This window comes from Mustela erminea, chromosome 3, assembly GCF_009829155.1.
Source record: "Mustela erminea isolate mMusErm1 chromosome 3, mMusErm1.Pri, whole genome shotgun sequence".
Taxonomy (NCBI): domain Eukaryota; kingdom Metazoa; phylum Chordata; class Mammalia; order Carnivora; family Mustelidae; genus Mustela; species Mustela erminea.
This window is the reverse complement of record NC_045616.1, coordinates 90509060-90527916: the sequence shown is the minus strand read 5'-3', so window position 1 is coordinate 90527916 and position 18857 is coordinate 90509060. Positions and strand designations below refer to the sequence as shown.

General features: G+C 48.5%; 1 protein-coding gene across 1 annotated transcript in view; it reads right to left on the bottom strand.

The window, feature by feature from the left end:
- TRPC7 (transient receptor potential cation channel subfamily C member 7) overlaps positions 1-18857 on the bottom strand; it is a 143311-nt gene that overhangs the window by 19884 nt on the left and 104570 nt on the right. Inside the window, exons 5-6 of the mRNA XM_032336641.1 lie at positions 14668-14901; positions 10461-10725 (exon numbers count right to left, since the gene is read on the bottom strand). Coding sequence (XP_032192532.1) covers positions 10461-10725; positions 14668-14901 — 499 coding nt within the window. The remainder of the gene's footprint in view (positions 1-10460; positions 10726-14667; positions 14902-18857) is intronic.

The following is an 18857-nucleotide window of genomic DNA, read 5'->3' as shown; positions in this document are numbered from 1 at the left end:
GAGCCAAATAGTATGCTACTAATGCCAAGAGCTTGGGCACTAGAACTGGCCTCAATATTTCATGAGGTCACGATGCTCCCTGAGTCATGAATTAATTATCACCCACAATTTTCAGGAGCTAGGGGACCCAGGGCATGGGGGAGAAGGCCAGTCACTGTGGAGGGTGGGTGCTGTCTTTTAGGAAGAAATTATCTTAGAACCGGCTTAGCTGATAATCACCATGAAGCTACTTGTCTCACAAAAAACCCCTACTGTCAACCAGTGGGTCTCAGGGCTAAATGTGAGGTTCTTTACTCAAAGGGATAGTGGTCACGGGCTCCACGTTCTCCTCCTAACCCCTCTGGCTACCTACAGAGTTAGTCCCAGACTCCTTCAGCTGTATTAATCACGGGAAGCTTCACGAACATAGTCAGAGGAGTGACAATAGAACAGGTGCATGCCTGGGTTCAAATCCCAGCTCCACTATGACCTGGCTGTGGGTATCTGGCCATGTTACCAAACATCTTTGAGTCTCTGTTTACTCGCCTATGAAAGGGAATAGATGTGCCTTCCTAGGAAGTTGCTGTCAAGATTAAATGAGGTGGAGGTCCCACCTAAAGCAAACCCAGCAGGGCGGCAGAATGCCGAAAGCCTGGAGTAGGCAAGCCTGCCTGCCTGGTCTCACCCAGGATCACACCCAGCCCTGTGGGCCCCTCCAGGGCCGCCAGGCAGGGCTGAATGGAGCTAAATCATTCAGATGCCATTGACCTCACTGAACAAGACTATCTGCCTTCCCACCTGCAAAAATCATCACAAACCCTTGATTTCGCGCAAATCCTCTTTCTGACTTCTCCAGCCCAGGCTGTCTTATGACATTTTGACTCTTGGCTTGTACGTGGAAGGGACTGGAAAGTGGAGTCAGTGGGCCGCCCTAGCCTAAGCAGTGCTCCTAGTGAAGGAAGAGAGAGCGAGCTCCTGTGAGTGATGCTGAATAGGGCTGTGATTCACACTGCTCCCACTGTGCGGGGGTGTGTGTGGGGGGAAGGTTGGGGCTGATCTGTCAGGCAGAAGGCGGGGGCCTGGTAATCAGCGCTCTCCCAGGCCCGTCTCGCCTGGATAATGGGGCTTTAATAACACGTTGCCCGAAGAGGCGGCTGTGTATGGGTCTCAGAGAACAAACTGATCAACAAGGAGAGGGTTTGGGGGCAATTGTTAGGAAAATTGCTGCTGCTTCAGAATGCCATGATGCCCTCCCCCTGGTGTGGGAACTCTGCCTCCCCACTTCCCCATAAAACAGTTCAGTTCGATTACCTACCCCGATCTGCACAGAGCAGGCTAAAATTAAGAGGGAGGCTAGCATCCCAGCATCCAGGCTGGGATGATGAAGAACAGTGTTTGAAATATACGGAGACCCCACCAGAGCCCCAGGGTTCCCTAATGCCTGCACCTGTAGACCCAGAGCACCCAGGCCGGGCTCAAAGGGCGGCACAGAGAGGCAAGTGCCTGAGGAAGCCTGAGGCTTGGCCTTTGGGCCCCGCAAGCTTGTGTTCCCTGAAGGACCTCTTGGCTTATCCCCGCTCCTAAATGAGGAGTTGGATTCAATGCCTCCAGAAGGAGAGGAGGCTTGCCCCTGGATCAGTGCCAAGGAACAGGGGTGCACAAAGCCTGTGAAGCCCAGATTTATTCCTTCAGGGATGCCTGGGGACCTGCTCGCTCCTCCGAGGGCAGGGCTGTGTTTTCTTCGCCATTAGCTCCAGACCCTGGTACAGAATGGAGCACCACTGAAAGCGCTCAGTAGACTCTGATGAATGAATGGGCGGGGGGCTGATCCCAGGCTCGGGGAAGGGGGCGGCTCTGGTGAGGTCCTCAGAACTCACTTTCTCTGTCAGGCAAAGCTGGCTTTGCCTGTAGGCTTCAGGCCATGTCCCAACCTCTCCGTGGCTTCTGTTTATCTAGCTGTACAATGGGAAAACTACAATCTCTCCTTCACAGGGGTGTTGTGACGATTCAAGGAGTTAACTGATTGCTTGGGAAGTGCATGAAAGATGACTGCCTGGCAGGTAACCCATGTGCCATCAGTGTTATTATTAGCATAATAATAACACTTATTATTAGCATTAGTTTTTTCTTTCTTTCTGAATTGCAGGAGGCCCCCGGGTCAGGTTAAAAGGTTCTCAGCATAACCCTTTGAAAAAAGCAGTTAGACCTTGGCCCTCTCTTTGAGTGGCTTTCCCAGGGCTGACAGTCTTCCCAGGGCTGACAGGCCCCTCCTAGTGAGACTCCTGGCACCCCGCCTCCACTCACATAGCCCTGCTGGCTCCAGACTGCCACATCTCAGCACTTCTTCAGCCTGGAGGACACTTTCCCTTTTGTCTCCGCGTGGCCGCCTACCTTAGCCTCCTCATGCAGTGGGGCTAAACTTGACTGTCACCAGCTCAGGTAGCTCCTGTCTGACATTTTGGCCGAAGGAGGCCTCCCTCGTTACTCTTCTGCTCAGTGTTTTAATATCTTTCCTAACCCTCAGCACTTAATCTATAATGACCTCTGTCTCTTTGTTTAGTCTTTAAACTATCTTCAGCCTCTTGTCTCTCTTTTACTGTTCACAGAGGATTGTGACTTCCATGAGGGCTGGGCCTGCTGACTGGCACACGGCTTTGTCATCGGTGATGGATAGTGCCTTGCTGGTAGTAGGGACTCAGTCAACATTTTTGGTCACTGAAGGATTGAATCCTGAGGAAATGAGGCACGAGGTGACTTGGTCTTAGCCAGCTGGCTTCAGGCCTGCCCAAGAACTATACTTGTGATAATATTTCTGGAGCTAACCCTGCACAGCCTGGTCTCCTCATTCTGTCACTTTGAGGAAGGACAGTCTGACCCCATTTCTATCCTAGAATGGAATGTTATTGATAAAAAGGTAGGGCTTTCTCCTCATGAAGGCGGCAACAATCAATCTGAGAACAAGATGGAGGACGCGGGACAGGGCCTGAAAGTGTGCTGTGAAGACATCATCGAAGAGAGCATGTTTTCTGGGTACCATCAAGCCGTTCCCTCATGAATTGTGGGCTCTCGGCCTGTTGCAGAAGCTTAAAGGTACCAGGCTTTTAAAATTTTATGTCATGAATAACATGAGGAAAGGACATAAATACACATTATATGGTAGTGGAATGCCTGCTGTAACAGGCGTAGTCATTCTTCTGAACTAGTCCAGGAAAAGAGCTATATTTTTATCACCTCTTAGAGAATTATGCCAAGAAGAGGACTCAAACGCCTTTTTTGACACACAATGGTTATTTCCAGATGCCCGGGCTCTCTGAGCCCGAACCGCACCCCCTTCTGTGACTACGGCTGCCTGCTCTGCCACGTCTAAGGACCTTCCTGCTACTGTCTCCTCATGACAGCGACTGTAATAAACTCCCCATTTCCCCAAATCCTTATACCTAGCTTGCATTTAAGCGATGAAAGGCAAAATTCTAACTTTCAAGATATGGTAAACTATGTTGTAACCCTTCTGTATCAGAGATGCCCAGATTTCAGCACAGACCCAGAAGAATCTGTCCCCTCTGAAGCCCTGTAGGCTGGTTCCACTCCCAGTTCCCACTGACAGACACGGGCAGCGTGTTCTGCCCCAAGAACATGGTAGACAGCCATGGTCTTGCCATGCCACAATGTGACCTTTCCTTGGTTTCTCTTGGTTATAATGAGTTTTACTAGGGCTGACAATGGGATCCAGACTCCGCAGCCCTTGCAGGGCCCTCCTCTGCAGCCAGACCCTTCTTGGCAATACGGCTCTTGGCTGTCCGGATGCCCCACTGGTCCATCACTCCCTTAGCGATAACTTGGGGCTCTTCTGGCTCATCTGTCTCACTTATTTCCTTTTTTTCCTCTTCCACGGGCCAGGGAAATTTTAGGATCTTTTGTTTGCAAAGCACAGAATGGCATTTTTAGTTGAAGAGCCTATGTTGTTCCTTTATCAAGTGTCTGCATGGCCCCCAGTGCTAAGTAGGGGGCCGTCCTTCTCAAGACCCTCTGGTTGCTTCAGCCTGTAGGACACGAACTTCACCCAAGACACCAAGTGTGAACCTGAATCTGAGTCTTTGCCTCTAGCTCTGCTGCGTAGGGGTCCCGCGGAAGGTTAAAGCTCCACTTTCTCCCTTGAATCACCAAGGACCTTGGCTTTCTTCCCATCCTGTGCTCCTCCAGATTCTCTCTCCCAGATCCTCCTGGGGCCTTCCCAACGTCAAAAGCCCGAAATCATCCTCCTTCCCTCTCAGCCCCCACATCAGTCAGTCGCCACATCTCCACTCCAGCCTCCTCAGTGTCCCTTCTCCATGCCATTGCCACTCCTTGGGGTCCTGACCTCTCTCAGGTGGCTCTCCCAGCCACCCAACAGACCACATTCCCCACTCTTGGGAGCTGCCTTTCTCTCAAGTTCCCTTCTTCCAGAACATCCTGGTTTATAAACATGCCCTCATTCTATGATTTTTTGGATTAACATCTGTCTTCCCAACCAGTCTGCTAGTTCCATGAGGGGAGGAGCTGTGACTGGCTTTAGTCACGATAAAATCTTGAGCTGGGGCTTCCCCTCCCACTCTTTCCAGTCCATCCTTTGCACAGTTGCCCCAGCACACTCCCCAAAGGCAGATCTTCTTTCTTTTAAAAAGGTCTTAGCAGAGACTCTAACTCCCTCTCAGGACCCTAACACCCTTCAGAATCTGGATCACCTTATATAATCTTCCCTCTTTTCCCCAAACTCCTGCTTACTGGCCGTTCTCCAAAAATCCTCTGCTCTTTTACCCCCTGTGCAGGCTAGAATACCCTCCGAGTCATCCTCCAAGACCCTCCATGGCCACCTCCTCCACGAAGCCTTCCCTGACTCTGCCAGTCGGCGTTCAGTGCTTCTTTGTCACCGTGCTGCCCCAGTGCCCGCTGATGATGATCACATGGTGTAACAACTGAGGCTATGTGTTTCTGAATCCCCCACTTGTCTACGAGGTCCTCAGGGAGAAGAGGATTGTCTTATCAGTCAATCCCTGTCACCCCAGGGCAAACACAGAACGCATAGCTGTCAATCAAATGAGCACACTTCGGGATAGAAACCTACTTTACCCAGGGGACAAGCTCAGGCTGCGTATTTAGAGACAAGGTACGTAGGTTCTCAGTGATAACCACATCTGAATTCAGCATGCTCTTCTTTAGAATTTTGTGCAGCAAGAAAGTGATCCAACTTTTCAAGAGACCCCCGCCCCCTCCATTTTAGAGTAGAGGCTTTGCTGTGGGAGTGGGGATCCCACTCTTGGGAATTGCAGGTCAAAATGTGGAGGACAGGACTCATGCAGTTCTGGGTTCAAATCCCCTCCTTGGCTCTGGGATTTGGGCCAGTCTAGTATCTCTGTGAGTCTTAGCTTTCTGGTGGTGGCTATCTGTCATTCCATGGTTTGGAGGAGGAAGTGGGAGAGCAGATCACGTGTGTGTTCAAGGAGTTGTTCAACAACAGGGTGAGACAGCATTGCTGGGCCATGTGTGGGCAGGCTTGCCAGAGCTTCTCCCCCTGCCCCAGTGCCCCCCTCCACCCAGATTCATGGGAAGGAGGAGCTGGCTTTTCTGTGGCTTTGCACTGCTGGGGGAGCTGAATCAGCGCCTCCTGCTCCTGGTGGCCAAATGAGTCTCGCCCTTTATAGAACGTGCAAATTTTCCATAACTGTCATGGAAAACGGAAGCTTCAAGTTTTGCTTAGCACTGCTGAAGCTCCTTCCATTAAAATGATTCCTAAGGAGACATAATAACCTTAGGAGAGGTATTATTTTTGATTAGAAAAGTCTCAACCCAGCTGTGCTGTGAAGCTGACTCCACAACAGCCTGGCAGAAAAGGCCGGCTGACTTGTTTTTGGGGAGGCAGACCCCCCATTTACTGTCCAGTCAGAATGAACTAGGGGAGGCCAAGTTCACCCAAAGGGGGAGACCAGGAGCCCATTGTGAGTCATGAGTGGTGTCAGAAAGCCCTTCACGTCCCTGCTCTGGGTCACCTCCTTGGCCCCAGTACCTCCCGTTCTCTGTGCACCTGTCCTGCCATGGTCACCCTCAGAGTAGAGGGAAGGCTCCCCCCTTTGTACACATTCATCCCAAGCTGCATTTCATCCACAAGCTGAGGATTTTTTTGTCTCTCTCTCTTTTTTTTTTTTCTAAAGTAGTCTCCATGCCCAGCATAGAGCCCACCGGGGGGCCTGAACTCACGACTCTAAGATCAAGACTTGAGCTGAGATCAAGAGTCAAACGCCCAGCCGATGGAGCCAACCCTGTCTCTCTTTTTCTAACACCATAACCACAGTGCTGGGACCCCATGGTTTTCATAAGTTTCTAGGCTGAAAATCCCCAGATGACCCCCTCAAAAGGCAAATCCTCTTTGTCTACAGACTTCCACGATAAAGTCAAAAATACGTTCCTAATGCGAACAAAATTCCTAACAGAATCAAAAACTTAAAGAATTTCTTCAAGAAAGAGCAGTGTCTGGCTGGTGCCTTGCTCAGCTTTCTCTCTGCTTCCTGACCCCTGTCGTGGGAAACTTTGATTTTGTACTCTGAGAGCATAAAACTTGTCTGAGCGCCGTCTCTCCCTCCCCTTTGGACATTTGCAGTTTCTCACAGAAGCTACTTGGGGATAATGAGCTGCCAGCAGGTGCACAATCTGTCATGCCCAGACAGGCCCAGCTCACCAGCCAATGACCCAGGCACTCACGTCCCTGCCCTCCTTCAGCCAGCCCCCGGCACAGCGGCTGAGAAAAATAACCCAGATCTTCGAGAGCGCCCTTGGTTCTGAAGTGGACGGAGGCTGACAAGTTGGGAACCGTTCACAGACTCTGACTGTCCAGAGCTTGCTGGATGCTGGAGCTGGCTACCTGTTCTGACTTGAACTTACAAAGGCAAATCCCACCTGCAGAGCCAGAAGTCTCCTAGGAAGACACTCCCTTGGGTGAACAAGTCCTTTGTCTCTGAAATGCACATAGCCGAGAGTGGCCTCTTTCTCTCCGTGTGAGTAAAGATGAGGTTGGATAGCGTCAGTCTAGGTAACTGTCTAGCTCTTCGCTGAGCCCCCCAAGTGGCTTGTTCATCCAGACTTCTGGCCCTACCCTAATTATTGCAATTAGACTCTCTAGAGGGTCAGGCCTGGGACATCCCCAGTTTAGCCATTTTCCCAGATGAGTCTGGTGTGATTGGAGAACCCCTGATCTCAGTTAAGGCTGTTCATCCATGCGTTTGTTTATACCTGGGCAGAATTAGTTCAATCTGTCTGTTTTCTTCTAATCCTCTCACTGGTCTGTTGGATGGAGGGAATGGGAATTTGGGTTGGGGAGGGAAGAACTGGAACATGTTGGGGGTCGGAGCTGGGCTGGGCTGAGGGCTAAGGGTCTGCTGTTGGTAGAGAGACTTTTCCTCTCTTTCCTTTGGTCCCAGAATGTTCCCACCCCTCTCTTTCGGGATAACACTGTAACTTGGTGGGATTCAGGTGGGACTGGCTTCTGCGATCTGAACGGGGACTGTACTGTTCCTGGGTGAGCAGGGGTCATCAGTCAGTCTCTTAGTTCCTAACAGCTGACTTTCGAAGGGTCCTCTGGAACAGCCTTTAGGACCCCAGCTGCCCTTCAACATGACAGGTGTGGGGTTGAGGGGTAGATACCTGCCATGTGCTCTAGCCCAAATTTCCCTTCTGGAGGACTGAGTCTTCTGACTCTATAGAAACAGGGCACCCATCTTACCCTACAGGCTCAAAATTCCACAGGAGAGAAGCCCCCTTCCCCCGTAGGAAGGCCAGAGGGAAAATCCCAAGCTCGGCAGGGCAGCCTGGAGATGGGTTACTCTGAAGCAAATGTGTTCCTGAGGTGGGGGTTGGGGGGGGTCATTGGATTTTATCATCAGCGTAGCTGGCATGCAGAATAGTTCTGAGTCCCCTAGAGCACACATCTCATTTACCCTAACATGGCTTTCTGCTGATGAAAGATCTCTTAGGGGGACCTGCTCCAGGGAGCAGTCAAAAGGTAAAAGATGACATTTACAAAAATCCACTCTTTCCTCCACACCTCACTGCTCTATTGACTGTTTCCCTGTTCAATCACACCGTCTTGCTGCTGCACGTCCCATTTTAGGAACTGCCAAGGCCATAAATATCTCATCCTTTCTCTACCGCACTCACTGCCCCCATACCTTTTCATTCCTTCCCCATCCTGGGGCATCTGGGTCCTCTTTGGTTGGGTCCCTTCTGTCTGGAAGGTCTCCATGTGGTTCCCAGGACTTGGGACAAGCCAACTGTATTGCCCTTGTCTTCCGCTTTCCTCTTTCCCCCTGGCTTTTTCTTTCTTTCTTTTTTTTTTTTTTAAATTTAAATACTTTATTTATTTATCTGACAGAGAGAGACAGCGAGAGAGGGAACACAAGCAGGGGGAGTGGGAGAAGAAAAAGCAGGCTTCCTGCTGAGCAGGGAGGCTGATGCAGGGCTGGATCCCAGGACCTTGGGATCATGACCTGAGCTGAAGGCAGATACTTAACAACTGATACTTAACTCATATATAAGGCAGATACTTAACTGAGCCACCCAGGTGCTCCCCCCATGGCTTTTCCTGATCCCAAAGCTACACTGTATAGGTTAGCTATATCCAGCTGAGAATTATGGCCAGGTCAGCCCGGCCCTTAAACCGTGACCCTTTTCATTTTCTCCTGTGTCCTGACACTGATGTTCTGAGCAGCTCTGGGCCTATAGGGCAGGCTCCCTGTGAGGAGCAGGGAGAGAGAGAGCACAGAACACCCAGGCCAAGAGAGTTGGAGCCCAAGTTCACATGGTCAGATTCCCAGTCCAACGATGACCCTACCACCTTGAACCTGGCTTTGTTTCTCCTGTTCCTTCTGTCATTCACATTCCTGAAGAATTTAGTGAGCTGGGAATTGCTCAGGAAACCTGTGTGGCTGGGCTCAGCCATTTACACCTGTTAAGAAACAAATCGCAGGCCCCCTCAGGGCTCCTGGGGCCCCAGGTCAGGAGTGCTAACCCTGCAGGTCCCAGCTGGAGTCACGTGTCTGGAGATGTGACCGTCCTTCTCTCAAGATTCTGGGTGGCACCTTGAAGAAGGCAGGGAGGAGTTCTGAGCCTGGGCAGGCCGGGGAAGACCTAGGCTGGAAATATCACGCTAGCCCTTACATAACCCCTTCTTTATTCCTAAGGGCATTTATGAACAAGGCAGGGAGTCATTTCCATTTTACAGGTGAGGACAGAGAGGCACGGATAAATCAGCTGACCTGGCATAAGGTCATCAGCCAGTAAACACCTGTGTCAGGATGGAAGCTCAGGTCTGCCTGACTCTGCTCCTAGACCACTGCTCAGTGCCACTGATGGTCCTCTAGGACACCACGTGGCATCCCCCACACCTCGGAGGAGCCCTGGGTCTGCATGGACACAGGCTCCGGGGACTCAGTACCATCTCCACGTGGGAGGCTATGGCACCTGTCTTGCTCAGCGTGCGGCAGCTACTTCTGGACCCTCAGGTCCATTGGCTCGACAGTGCCTTGCTTCAGGCTTGTGCACGTGCCTCTTGCCTCCCTGCCCAACCCTTCCCCTCTGCGCTGAACCCCGTGACGCTGCTGGACTTGCTCAGTGCCCACCCCCTGGAGCCGGCTTGCCCAGCTGGGCATACAGAGCTGCTGACCTGCGCACACCCGCACGCCTCCCTCTCACGCTATGTGGCTCTGGCTTCCCCAGGGCTGCCCTGGAGGGGTAGGGGAGTTCATGTCCTCTGGAGCGAGTCTGATTAATGGAAGACAGCAGATGGGAAGGCTCTGGCTGATAAATTGTCTATTTCTCATTCTGATGGGCTATTTGGAGATGCGGTGTTTCTGTATAATCTCCCCAGAGAGTGTGTCATGACCAAGTCGTGCATTCTGATAGATGGCGGCTGGTCAGCACCCTCATCCGCTCGCCCTCCTCCTCCACTTCACTTTCCCTTCTCCTTCAGGCTTACTGCATTTGGATTGCAGCTGCCTTTCTCCAGTAAAGTGTCGGTGTGTGGCAGTTGCTCAGGGCTCTGTTTTCTAGGTAGCACAGGTGAACGCAGTGATAATAGTAATAATAATTCCTTCCGCGTATTGAAAGCATACCATGTGGCCGCTGTATCATTCCCTGCATCTTCATACCCCATTAAGCAGATATTATTTTTATCCCTATTTTAAAGATAAGGAAATGAAAGCTCAGAGAAGTTAAGGAACTTGCTCATGGCTGCACAGCATCTAAGTGGCAAAAGAATTGAAGATCTAATACAGCTTAAAAGTTGGATTCTTTCAAGTCCAGCACCTGAACTCTAAGCCACCCTTAAAGAAAGTTGCCTGAACTTGTAGAAATACCAAGGAAACATGAGTCTCTATAAGAAGCCACCTGCCAAAGACTCCGAAGGATTCCTGGGGAGCCCAGGAAGACCCTCTGAGGAGAGCCCTGGGGGTACTCACGTTGTAAAGGCTGGGTTGTACTTCGCACCTCGGTAGTAGGAGTAGAGATTAAACATCCCAATCATGAAGGCCACAAATACCATGATGAAAATGACCATGAACTTGAAGATATCTTTCACGGTCCTCCCCAGGGAGATCTGTAGGGGTCCGAAACTTTCGTTGGCTGGCAGGATGTACGCGATTCGAGAGAAGCTGAGCACGACAGCAATTGCATACAGCCCTTCTGATATGATCTGAGGGTCTGAAGGCCACCACTTGTCCCTGGCTGAAAGAAAACAAGCTGGGTTACTCACTGGGGCGACAATTCTGCTGTGCTGACTTGTCTCTGGCAGAGAAAGCAGTTAGACATCTTTCGAGGTGTCTGACCTCATTGTGGCCTTTCCTGCCCTTGTCTCTAAGTTGATCCCAATACACTGGGATCACCCTCCCTCTGCGAATATGTTGGCCCGTCTGCTGGGAACACCCTTCCCTCACTTCAAGGCCACTTCATTCCCACTCATGCTTTAAGACTTGGGTCAGGTGTCAGCTCTCTTAGGAAGCCTTCTGTGACTCCCACAACTGGGGACAGGCTCCCCATTCCTCTCTTTGCTCCTGCAGTATCCTGTGTGCACCCTTTGTCATGGAACTTTCCATGCTGCTCACTACTCTGTCCTCCTTGCCCATGTTTGGGCTCCACCAGCAGAGGCTGCCCCATCCCCTGCGGAAGCAGTGGGGAGGAGCATGGACTTGGAGTCGGGCAGACCCGGGCTTGACAGTGGCCTTTTTACTCAGAGGCTGTATGATCACAACCAAGTCAATTAACCTTTCAGAACTGGATTTTCTCCATTTGTAAACTGGAGATAATATCATTAATCTCACAGAGCTGTCATGAGGATGAAATACGACCTTGTACGTAAGGTGCTTAGCATAGGCTCTGGCACACAGTGGGTGTTGCTAAATGTTTGTTACATGCCTGACTGAAATACCACAGGTTTGGATGGGCCACAAATCAAAACACACGAGCCCACATGGGGCCAGGAATCTAAAGGGTCTTCCCTGAGAAAATGCTCTAGGGTTTTGTTTCTCAGGCAGCGTGTATCTGGAAGTGTTGCTCTGGGTTTGAGCGAAGGTCTCCAATATGGTGACCAGTCATCCAGGTTTGCCAGCCCTGTTCCAGATGGCAAGAGTCTTGGGACCTGTCTTGGGCTGTGGAGTTTCTGCTTGTGACCTCTGGGGAGGGTCTGATCTGCCTGGAGTGTATTTCTGCGGCAGAACAAAGCTGTGAAGTAAGTGTTCCTATGGCACCAGGAACGACATCTATCACTAGTAAGGCTCCTGCTACGTGTCAGGACACATAGGGGTTCTCTGGTGAGGGCACCATCTTTATCCTTGGGGTCTGTATGTGGGTATCTGCTGTTGTCACAGTGCTGGGGCAGGAATATTACTGAGATGCTAATACCCTGCAATGCTCCGGACAGACACATACCATGAAAACTGTTCTGTGAAAAAGCCAAGAGTCTTCCTGTTGAGAAATGCTAAGTGAAACTTAAATTGAGAAACATCGAGAAACTGAAATTAGCCCTTACACGTACATTAGCTGTAATTCTAGCGACAGTCCTGTAGAGTAGATCTTAATATTACCATTTTCAAGATTGGATTAGGGGTATGGGGTCCTTTTCAAAGCCAGGTAAATGCAGATAGCAAGGAGATGACATAGCAATTCTTGACACCCCTAGGGAGATGGAGGAGGGATTTTATCCTCTATTTTCAAGACTAGACTGTGTTAAACAATTATAATAATAAAGAGCAGCAAGAAACCTTTAGTAAGGGAAGCCAGGCCTCTCTTTGCTACAAGGTTTCATGTAGTGTGTTCTAAATTACATTTGGAAATACAATAAAATTATAGACTCTATGTTCTCATCAGGATCATAACTCAGAAGTCTAGGAAGGACAAGTAAGGAGAACAAATTACGTTTTTCCAATATATCTGTCACCCTCCCAGAGATAAATAGCACATTTGGGTAATATGAAATAAGAATTGGCTTCTGCAAAGAGACACCAAAAAGGAATTTCTTTTTTCCCCCCTCCTATAACTTACCATGTTAAACCTCAGCTGTCATAATAAAACCACTTCTATTATCTAGTAAGATAGATTAGCTGTTCTTGGACCCTGGTGGCCAGGCCAGGACTTCTAGTGAAAAACTGTTCTACTTGGACTGGTTTGTCAGAGTTACGATGGGTGTAAAAACAAAGAGCAGTATGATGATTCAGACGAAGGGATTTTCTTCTTTTTGGCGCTTTTTCCATGAGAAATATTGCCCTATCCCAACCTGGAAAACTGGAATCTGCCTGGGAGCTATAGAGGTTGGAAGGCACCACGGCCTGGATGACCACTAGGGGGCGCTCTTGTCCCGCAACTGCAACACAAGCCACAGCTCTGAGCCAAAAGATTTCCAAGGGCACAGGGTGAACCTCAAAGCAAGGGCAACAATGTGCAGTACTTTGCAGTTGGGGAGACTTTAACACAATCCTTAATAGGAACAGAAGTCACAAGTGGACAATACTGCAGGCCGAATCAGGGCATTAAGAAAATTATCCAATTTAGTATCAAGATTCTCTCATCTCTTCATTAATGAACCCTGAACGGCTCAGAGGGGAAAATACACAAATCCATTTGGCCTTTAACAAATCTGAATTTGCTAAACCAACGAAAAAAGAGTGAATGGTTTGTAATACTAGAAGATTCCTCGTTTCTCAGGAGCTGTGTCCCTACCACATTTACATGTGACATGATCTATATAGAATATGGATAGCACTCAACTGCTGTGTTAAATGGCCAGTCCTCGGCAGCTCATGACTTCACCTGACCATGAACATTCTGACGTCACAGGAGCCACGTGACTCCTGGAGCCATCTGACAGGGACTTTTGACACTCAAACCCTTCACGATGGAGCAGCGGTTGTTAATAAATGCCTAGTAAGTGTCCAGCTAGTTTACTGGTAACAATAAAAGAGATCTGTATCTTCTTCCCACTTCTCTTTCCCTTTTAGAACAGAAAGTACAATGCTAGAGCAGGAAAATGAACCCATAGGCAGTATTGATGATAAATGTTACCATTTAGTGAACACTTAGTATTTTCAGAGCATGGTGCAAAATTCATATGCACTATCTTATTTAATCTGTAAAAGAAACTTTTTGACTTGGGTATTATCCTGGTTTGAGAAAATAAAGGCTCCAAAAAGTTAGGCAAACTCAGAGTAAGCTATAGAAGTAGGGTTTGAATCCAGGTGTGACTCCAAAGCCTGGGGACATAAGCACTGTGCCATTCTGCATGGTTTTCAATTCATGTTGGGCCAGGATCCCTTGCTACCCAAGGCATTCCTATATTTCTGAGAACATTGCGAGCGCTGCCATGGAAACCCATTCATCATCTGTAAAATAGGGACAGAAAAGACCCCTTTTTGTGGGCTGTTTGTAAGGACTGGAGTTTATGGTATATGTCTATACAGTTCCTGGCATCTAGTAAGTCCTTAATAAATGGATGCTACAACTCTTACTCTTCCTAAAATTTCAATCTACTACCTCATACTGTATGGTGTTGTGGTTTGAAAGAATTAATGTATCTCCAAAAAACTACTTTGGCCATGAGAAAAGAACTTTTGAGTGTGGGAATCAGGGCCCATCTTTGCACAAAATGCAGGAATCCAGTATAGAAGGACATTTCTTTCATCTCTACATTTCCACCTAGTGCTCCTGGATTCACATCAGAAATGAGATCTTTGGGGATACCTGGGTAGCTCAGTCAATTAAACATCTGCGTTCGGCTCAGGTCATGATCCCAGGGTCCTGGGATCGAGTCCCACATCAGACTCCTTGCTCAGCGGGGAGCCTACTTCACCCTCTGCCTGCCATTCCCCCCTGCATGTGCCCTCTCTCTCTCTTATAAATAAATAAAATCTATTAGAAAAAGAGATCTTTATTTAAAAAACAAAAAACCTCCCAGAAACGTTCTAAGAACCTTTCCAAAACAAATCCATCCTTCTTAACACATACAAAAAATTCATTTCTTAGAGTCCTTAATTCCACACTTTATGAATCTGTCTGTGCTGCCCAGAGCAGGACCTCTTTGGAGAGGGATCTGCAGGTGGAGTGGTGCCACGGGCCCGTGGCCACGCCCCAGGAGGACGGGGCGGGACGTGGTGGAGCAGCGCCCTTCGTTTGACTCACCGTAAGTGAAGTAGGCCACTTCCGGCGGAAGTGAGACATTGTGCAGCGTGTCGTCCTGCACGTGCTGGTCCACATACAGCTGGGCCTCGCTGGCCTTCAGGAAGGCCATGAACCTGGCGGTGAAGGACGCCACGAAGATGGACAGCATCCCGAAATCCAGCAGGTTCCACAGGTGCAGCACGTACTCGCGCGGCCCCTCCTCCCAGATTTCCTTGCATTCGGACCAAATCATTCCTGCGGGAGAGTGAGAAGCTCAGGCTCGTTTTCCAGTTCCCTGGGCGTTTGTGACCACAGCGCTGCACGGAGGGAACCAGGGTACGAATGTACGTGGGAGCTCCTGAGAACTGAGCGCGCTCGTAGCCAGCCGCGCGCGGACACGTGTCTTCTTCAAGGGCACATTTAACAACGGACAGTTCTCAGGCCGCCAGAATACGTGTCACCTGCCCTCTGCTTACAGGTAAACCATCTCCAGAGGTGAGGAGAGAGTTCTCATCCTCTCTTAGGTTCTTGGAGGTAATACAGGAGAAACAGAGGGGCCCGTATTTGTGCATTTTAAGAACTGAGAGGGTTTTAAGGACTCCTCCCGTTCTAAATGAAAGGCGAGGAAACTGAGGTCCGGGGGCGGGGGCGGTGGAAAAGGGCTTTCTGCAGGTCCTACTGAAGACCTGGAACCCCGTTCTCCTAACTCCCACATTGGAGCACTTGATATGTTTCTGTGATTGTTTCAGTGAGCATTCATTTTGAGTTGTTGTTTCTTTGGTTTTTAAAGTAACTTCCTGGATTTTAGATACCTCCAGTCCTAGATGGGCCTTAATTGCTACTTATTGAATAATGTAGAGGCATGTAAACAAAATGTTGCTCGTTGCCCCACCCCACCTCTAAGCCCGCAGTGAGAGGTGACCTAGAGTAACAGTTGGGTATGTATCCATCTGTACTTGCACTGCCAGTTTGGTGGCCACTAGTCACATGTGGACATGGAGCCCTTGAAATGTGGCCATTTGAATGAGAGGCGCTGTGTAAGTGTAACATACCAAATACTAGGTATCAAGGACTTAAAAAATAAAAAAGTAAAATATCTGTTTTTTTTTATATCAATCACATGTTGAAGTGACAATATTTTAGATAAATTGGGTTAAATAAAATAGTAATTTCACCATTTTTATTGTAAGGCTGCTGGAAAGTTAGATATGTGGCTTATGTAGATTTGCACTATATTGCTATTCTCTATCTTAATTATTAAAAATGAAATGATTTAGGTTATTAAAACTTAATAACTCTATAGCATTTTGAGCCCTTCCTATGTGCTAGGCACTCTTTGGTGTATGTATGTATTAACTCAGCTGAATCTTGGCAGAAAACACAGGAAGTACATCTATTATCTCAGTTTTATGGCTTTACTGTTTCATTAGGTACAGAGAGCTGGACTGTGCCCAGGCAGAAGGCAGATCTGGAGTTTTGAATCTGGAAGGTCTGCCCCTGAAGTCTGTCCTCTTGACCACTCTTATTATTCTGTCTCTTCAGGAAATACAATTGGATTCAAAGCCAGTGATGTGTAGAAAAAACTTGAATATTTTGTAAACGATAGTAAACAGTTTCTATAGCTATTCAAACCTGGGAAAGTTTTGATGAAGAACCAGCCATGCTGTGCCTGCATACTTAGGAAGTTAATGTAGTAAGAGGTTGGCTAAGTGACTACTCACTCCCCAGAGGTTAACACTGCCTGCCTCTTTTGGCACTTCCTTGGCTCCTGTGCATCAGACATGAGGGCTTGCCTTTCCCCATCCTCTACCTCCCTCACTGGCCCTCCTCATCATCCTCCACCCTCAACCTTCGCCCCCCCCCCCCCATCCCTTAAAAGCTGCTGCTTTCCAAGGCTTTGACCATTCTTGTTTTCCCTTCTGTCCTTGAGTAAGGGTGTCCACGGTTGCATCTTTGTCTTTCATTTCCCTGCAGATGTCCTTCAGGGAAATAAATTCTGATTTTTCTTAAGTGCTTGGAAACTAAATTTCCACTATACAGAGACTGCTCTAAGAGGATGTCCTGCCAGTGCCAGAAATACAGTATACCCTAAGTTGGCCTCCCCATCCCTCCCTAACTCTTAGTCCCCCCATGGCCCACTACCCCCTGTCTTGCAGTCCTGACTCCTTAGACTGTCCCCATTGGATCACTGTCATTCTGCAGCTCCTCCTCTGGTGGGCTCCCAGATCCATCCTGTCCTCTCAGTTTTCACTTCTTTTCTCCTTACTCCTCAAGCACACGTTGGATCATGGTCATGTCCCCCTGCAGTATACTCCTCAACCCTAAGATAAAGTCCAGACTGCAGAGCTGGGCTGTCACATATTCCTGTGATCTCTGTCTGTGTCCGTATGTCCTGGAGTTCAGCAGAGCAGCTCTCCCCAATAGTCCCCCAACAGTTCCACCCCAGCCATTTGCTGATGCTCTTCCAGACTTCAAACACAAGCACGCTGGCAACTGACCACATTATAATACAGTGGCCTTTGAGGACTTCACTGCCTACAAAGCCTGGAGTTGAGGATGATACTAGGAGCAGACAAATGGTCATGGGCAGAGAAGCATGGCTGACTTGGTCACAGGCCCCCATTTGGCCACACTGGATTGTGTCTCCTCTGCCCTGGGACAGTTTGAATCAGAGTTTTCCCTTTTTTGGTGAAAGTGGTTTGTTACATAGGAGGAATTGAAACAAAATGTGTCTCTAAGGAGAAAAGTAATTTGAGAGTGTCTGTTCAGAGGGGTTGTGGCTTTGTTTTTTTGAAATAGCTTCTAAGATTTGCATGTCTATATCACATCAGAGGCTGCGCAGTAGGAAATATCCCAAAACATTGCAGGTCTGTTTACAAGACACCCCCAGTACCCACCTTGCTTTTTTTTTTTTTTTCCCTTTACAAAACACCCTTCTCAAGCTTACCATTTTAAAATTTGTATGGTAATTCAGTGAAGTAATAATTTTCTTAACACTGAAATTACTTTCAATTGTGCCAGTTCGAATAGATATTTTAGGAATGTTTTTAGAAAAACCATTATGGGCTGGAAGAAGTAATGTTTATTGCTCTTGGCTACTCTCAGATTAAAATTCCTGATGTCTCAGTGGAAGTGCTTTCAGCTGGGTACTAGCACAGCTGCAGGCTATCACTTAGGGCTGTCACTGGCCTGAATTCAGGAAGCCCTGGGTTCAGGTTCTGGCTTTGGCCACTTCCTGGGTGTGTGACTTTAAAAAAATCCCTTGATTTTCTTGGAGTTTTGGGGTTATTTCAAGTACCAAAATCTCTATGAATCTGAAATGCAAATTGTTTATAGAAAACGGACTTTTTTGACCAGGATAAGTAGCTCCTCATTGGGCATTGCAAATCATTTCCTCCATAGTCAAATGCCCTTGTCAGTTTTAGTAGATTTAAATATTAACTCAACCAAGCTAATTTAAATTATTCTAAGGCTGTGAGTAAAAGTAGCATGGGCCCAAGGGTTTGAACAGCAGGAATGCTTAATGAAAAAAAGAAACGTGAAATTAAGTACTTTAGTGAGGCCCCTTGCTTCTAACGGGGTGAGGATGGTTCAGCCTTTTCTATCCATGCTGAGTATGATGGTCTTTTGCCTCCAGCTTGTCAGTCAGAGGAGTGTTTAGAGCCCAGGGATTCAGGTGTAAGGATGCTTGGCACTGGAGCCTCTTTCAGGCAAAATCCCCTTCACTCTGGGATGCCCTGGAGTCCAGAGGACAAGGTCACTGATAATTAGTGCGGGTGGCTGACTGTGGAATGGGCTGGGAAGCCTTGGGGGAAAGGAGTAGCTTCTTTTGGGCGGGTTCTGAATAAGGGCTGCGAAGATGAAGTTTGTCAGCTCAAAAGGTGGCTCACACCCATCCCAGCTTCAGATGCTGTTCTGCAGGGATCTCCCGTCAGAATCCTGTGAGCCTTAACTATGCACATTCTGTAAGTGGTCCTGACCCCAGGGCATCCTCTGCTCTGTCCCCGGGTCCTCAGCAGAGCAGACTTCAGAGACCATCTCCTGGGAGGCCTGTGGGTCCTTTCAGGTCAGCCTCTCATTATTGGGCCAAAAGGAGGTGTTCTGTGAACTTACAGGAGGGAGAATATGCCTTCAAGCTGTGACATCCAGATATTGTCTCAGTGGCAGGTCCTTTGTGACAATTCTGGGCCTCATACATATTTGGGATTCAG